Raw genomic sequence first — 5770 nt, 5'->3', positions numbered from 1 at the left:
TATATATATATATATATATATATATATATATATATATATGCATACATATGCGTTTATACATATACAGCTTAGATGGTCAGGTCATCTCTCATGTATGAGTGATAACAGAATTCCGAAGTAACTTCTCTTTGGCCAATTCTCAACAGGAAAGTCAGTTGGAAGGCCACTCTTGCACTTTAAAGACAAACTAAAAGACAATCTGAAACGGTGCAACATTCCCTTTTCTTCTTGGGAAAACAAAACATCAGAATGCAGGACTTGGCACCAGTCCTGCTTCTTCTCGATTCAAAAACCTGAGCAAAATTGACTCCAACGCCGGGACCAACTTTGTGTCATTGTAGTTTCGTGGCATGAAGCAAAGCAGGCCTAGCCGTCCACTCAAGAAAACACTTCCACCAAACTATAGGGAGATATCCTTGAAGGAGGGACCTGGCCTGAATGCTTGCAAGAGAGTAGACTCTGCTAAAGGCATCAAAGTTGCCAGGTGGTGGTGTTAAACTGGGTGAGGGATCATCCAAGTAAGCCATAGTAGGATTTGAACTCAGAAACTAAAACTGGAACAACTACCATAGGATGTCTCTCTGGTCAATATTGTTATAGTTCTACCAACCCACCACCTAGAATAGGTACTTTTTTCATCAACCCTGAAAAAATGAATAGCAAAGTTAATCCTGGCACTCGCCATGCATTAGATATAATCTGTAGAATGAAAATGTTGGAGTTCTTACAAAAATGAAGCTCTTTAGCTTTTTGTAAGTTAGCATTTTGAATAACCTTCTTGGGAGCTGCATTGACTTATGTGTTCACTACAATGAGAATGCAGTAGCTTGATGACATTCATGGATATCTACAAATGTTATTTACATATTCCATAAAAACTAGCCTGGAATTTTCTCCAAGGATACCTCTGCATGAAGAACCTAAAAGCTAATTGGCAGCTAACATATTTAATGTAGTAGGCCCTGTAAAATGTTCACACCTATTTGTCTACAGCAAAATTATACCTGGAGTGAAAAGAAAACTTGTGAACATTGATGATAATGCTTGTCAAGAAAGAGGAGGAGGATAACACTGAAATCAAAATTGATTAAAAATTGTGTAGTGGGAGTGAGTTTGATTTCTGGTGAGTAAGATGATTACTTGGAACATGTTTCACTCTTATTAGACCTCCTCAGTGAAATATAGTTTTGCTTGTTACTGGATTTATAAGAACCAAAAGAATATAAAGGCCTTTATTGAAAAATGAAATTGAGTGATTAAACAATTTAAAATAAGGATATCCAAAAATTGATGAAAGACTCTGTGTGTGTGTGTGCATGTGCATGCATATCTATGTTACTATCTTATTGTCAGGTAAAGGATTCTCTCTTCATAGAATATGTTGAATGGTACATGGTTACATATATAATCTGTGAATATTCACATGAATAGTTTTAATAAGTCATTGTTTCCAATTTCTTCTAGATAGACCCTGAGAAAGTCTCAAATATGCCCAAAGATGGAACTGTCCATGAGTTAACAAACCATGTAAGTATTTCGAAAAGAAAATAAGATTTGGGGAAACCTTTTTTATTTTGTTTGATACAATAAATTTTTAAAATTTGATTTTTCTTCCATTAAATAAATTCAGTATTTTTCTCATTAAAGAAAAGCTATTAAAAAGTCATTGAACTTTTCTGTTTCTTGTACGTATCTTTAACATTTTTTAAAACTAAAATCTCTTACTACAATATGTAACAGTCAGTAAGAGTTTAGGTTGAAAATGAAATTTTACCCTCATATTGGAAACATTAGATTCCTTGCTATGTTGGCCTATAGTATAAGGATTTCAAGTGTTAAAAGCAACCTAGGACTGGAAAAGATTATGTTAGCATGGATTATATGGTTCTGAAATATTCACATGGATTATGAAAACAGAATTATCATCGCTGTTATATCACACAGTATTGAATTGTAGAAATAGTCCTAGGTGTGACTTTAAACTGTATTTGGTAATGGGGACCTGTTTTTGGAAGCTCCAGGGTTTCAAGGAGTATGGAACCACCCCTTAGCCCCAATTGTTTCCAGGTCTACTCTGACCTGGAGTAGTAACACCTGTTAGGGTCCTAACTATGCGTTAATTAGCATGCTGTGAAAAGAACTCCAAGCATGAACCCTCACTGATTTATGATTGCTTTGAGAAAAAGAAAGGGCTGGAAGTGTCAACCTCAATAGCAAATTAAAGAGTGGAGTCCATCAAGCAATCCACTGCCCTCTTTACACCCTTCAAGCAACTCCTAGGTAGCTGGAGCTCTCCAACCCTGTAATGCAATTCTCCTAGGAGATGGCCACTCCAGCTTGCTGGTCACTACAACTGCCTTAGCCCACTGAGCTGCTGTGGTGAGACCTCCAAATCTAAAGAATGAGATTGGATTGTGCAGACTAACTCTCACTTTAAAACTGCTAAGTGCAGACAAGGAGAAGAGTCCTGCAGCCTCAAGGATCAGTTTACTAAGTCACTTGAAGCTTGCTACTCGTTCTCATGATCCTTGGATACAAAGAAATTACCATCATCATTATCAAACTGGAAACATGTCAAAATGTATTTCTGGTTATTGGGAACAAACAATTACTTAATTCTCAACGACCAAAGTATGTTTGCAATAGTTTCTAAATTTTACAATAGAATAAAGCTATCTTCTTTTTGCTGCCTCTTAAAAATGCTCCAAGTTGTAAGATATGTTCTTATTACATTTTCAGACAATCATATTTCTTGTCCAACTAAAAGAATATGCTGAGACAGCTGGTGCAATGTTAATGAAATATGGTAAATGATGTTTTTATTCTGTAGTCATTGTTAGTTAATAACCTTAAATATATTTGGTTCTTGTCAGTGTTGCTTTTAAACCTAAAATTTTACAATATCTGTTAATCTAGAATATTTGTGGTTAAACAATTGTATTTAAGATCCAACAGCTCACATTAAAATTAGATGTTTTAAAATTGTTTCATTATGTTATGTTATGAATTAACAAAAATAAGTGATAATCTCTAAGAAAATTTATAAACTTAAAAGAATTTTTTACATAGTATCTTAATTTTTAGTATTTCTCTCTTTGGGGACTAGAATTGTTTGATTGTCAGCCAATCAGCTGAAGAATTGATGATTTATACTTGTTGGTTTGTCTTGGGTCTGTCCTGACCCAACAGACCTCTGATCAAAGACATTTCAGCCTATCTTAACTTCGTGTGGTGTGGAGTGGAATATAATAAGGACCTGGTCTCTCATCCTTTCTAGTATTTGATACTGAAGAGATAACTCCTCAGAAATGCATGCATCCCTTGATCTGAATAGGGGATGCTTTGAAGAGATTTGGTGTGTTTACACCTATTTGTCTACACCAAGAATTTTTCTCCATGACAAAATACAGCGAATGATTTTCTTACAGGTTTGAATATGTCTTTAACATATTTGAACTGATAGCGAGTTTATATGGTTACTATGATATTGATTACTGGATAAGACAGCAGAACATCATCCTGTATAGTATTTTGCTGCTCTGAGTTCAAGCCCAGTTGGAACACTACACTTTGAATATTGCTGTATTTCATTTGTTCCCTCACTGTCATAAGTTCTAATCATGTGGTGTAGTGTTTAACATCCATCTTTTTAGAAATAGAGCTGATACTATTAAAAGAATTAGTTTTGAGCCTTAACATAAGAAATCAACATTACTCCTGACATAAATTATAATAATTAATGTATAAAACAGGAATGCAAGTGGCCTGATTCTAACCAATCAGTATTCTGCATATATGTTTCCACCGTAGACATATATATCTACTCTGTCCTGTAACTGTCTAATTTGTTGAATAAAACTTATTGTATCAGGTCCATTGTGACTGCAATATAGTAAATTTCTATATTAATCATCACCTTAATCCAGTAAAATTCAGTAACATTCAGGGTCCTTTAATAGTTAGGGAAAAGAATAAGGATGAAAGTGAACAAATACATTTTGTAGATAATTCTTTGATTCTGCTACCAGGACTAATAGTCTGAAACCTTTTTAATTATATATGTATTTATTTATTTACTGGGTTTGCCTGGAACAGAGGGTTTGTTGCTCTGGCCTTCACAAGCCCCCTGAGGCTGATGGGATTAACTCTTAAAATTATATGACATTTTACATAATAGCAATATTCTCTTACAGGAGTGTCTACCGTTGTCTTCAGCTTTACAGTATCATTTTTAGGTAAAGTAAACTGGAATGCTTTCTGAAGCAGTGCTGCTTGAATGAATCTTCCTAAATAGATGATACATTCTCTTATCAACTATACCTATTTAGATCTATTTCTGTAATTAACTATATATCAAAACTGCTTGGTCTGTAAATTATTGCAGAATAGTTGCCCCTACTGTTTTCTCTGTTTATCTATCCATCCGTCTGTCTGTCAGTCAGTTTGTCTATCCATTCGTCTGTCTGTCTGTCTCTCTCTCTCTCTCTCTCTCTCTCTCTTTCTCTCTCTCTCTCTCTCTCTCTCTCAGATATATTAATACTTAGTTTAGTATCATCATCATCATTTTATGTTTGTTTTTCCATGCTGGCATGAGTTTGCTGGTTCTCATAATGTCCACCTACTCATGGTTTTTAACCATTTAACACAGACAAGCTACTGAGAAAAGTAGCTGTCCTTTGTGTATGGCATGGTTTTTCTTTTATGGCTGCATGCTCTTCCCGTCCCCACTCATTACAACAGATTAAGACACAGGTGTGAGGATAGTTGTGTAGTTAAGAGGTTTGCTTTGAAATGATATGGTTAAGGTTTTGGCCACACCATGAGGACACTGTCAGCTGGTATTCTCTAGTATAGCTGTCAATTGATCGATACTTTGTGAGTGAAACTAGTAGATGGAATGGAAACTGAAGAAGACCATCATGTGTGTAAGAGGATATGTTCCCCTCCTCTTCACATGCATGTTCTCTGGTTGTAAACAGAGTGTGCTGAGTGCTTTTAACATGCCACCAGCACAGGTGCTTTTTAAGTGGCACTGGCACCTGAAAGGACAATCCTATGTGTGGAAGACAGCGATTTTACTTAGCTTGATGTCTTATAAAGTACAGCAAATTGCCACATCTTCTGGTCCCTAGTCATTTCCTTAGTGAGGCCCTACATCCAAAGATCCTTCATCCCACATCTCCCTAGGTCTACCCATTCCACAATTAGAGCTTGGCACTTCTTTACACAACCGTCCTCATCCATACACATCACATGACCAAACCAGCACAGTCTTCTCTCTTGCACACACCATCTGATGCCTCTTATGTGCAGTTTTCCTCTTAAATCATTTACACTCTGGTGTGAATGCGCACTGACATTACCCATCCAGCAGAGCATGCTAGTTTCATTTCTTTCAAGCATTCACAAGTCCTCTGTAGTCAAAGTCCATGTTTCACTGCCATGTAGCATAGCTGTATGTACACAGGCATCATACAATCTGCCTTTCACTCTGAGGGAGAGACTGTGTGTGTGGGTGTGCGTATATATATATATATATATATATATATATATATACGTGTATATATGTATGTGTATGTATAATATATATACATATGTATGTGTATGTATAATATATATACATATGTGTGTGTGTGTATATATATATGTGTGTGTATATATATATGTGTGTGTGTGCATGTGTATGTGTGTGTATATGTGTCTACATATGTATGTGTATATATGTGTGTGTATGTATATATATATGTGTGCATATAGATACGTGTGTATG

The 5770-nt window shown here is 35.6% G+C and overlaps 1 protein-coding gene across 2 annotated transcripts in view; it reads left to right on the top strand.

Moving 5' to 3' along the window:
* The window catches only part of LOC106880738 (exocyst complex component 7), a 32209-nt gene that overhangs the window by 17609 nt on the left and 8830 nt on the right, over positions 1–5770 (top strand). Inside the window, exons 15-17 of one of the 2 annotated variants that reach the window (XM_014930821.2) lie at positions 1465–1527; positions 2740–2806; positions 4194–4235. In XM_014930821.2, the coding sequence (XP_014786307.1) occupies positions 1465–1527; positions 2740–2806; positions 4194–4235 (172 nt within the window). The remainder of the gene's footprint in view (positions 1–1464; positions 1528–2739; positions 2807–4193; positions 4236–5770) is intronic. The other variant, XM_014930822.2, reaches the window with a different exon arrangement.

The sequence above is a fragment of the Octopus bimaculoides genome, chromosome 6 (assembly GCF_001194135.2).
Source record: "Octopus bimaculoides isolate UCB-OBI-ISO-001 chromosome 6, ASM119413v2, whole genome shotgun sequence".
Taxonomy (NCBI): domain Eukaryota; kingdom Metazoa; phylum Mollusca; class Cephalopoda; order Octopoda; family Octopodidae; genus Octopus; species Octopus bimaculoides.
The sequence above is the reverse complement of the archived record's forward strand: the minus strand, read 5'-3'. Positions and strand labels throughout refer to the sequence as shown.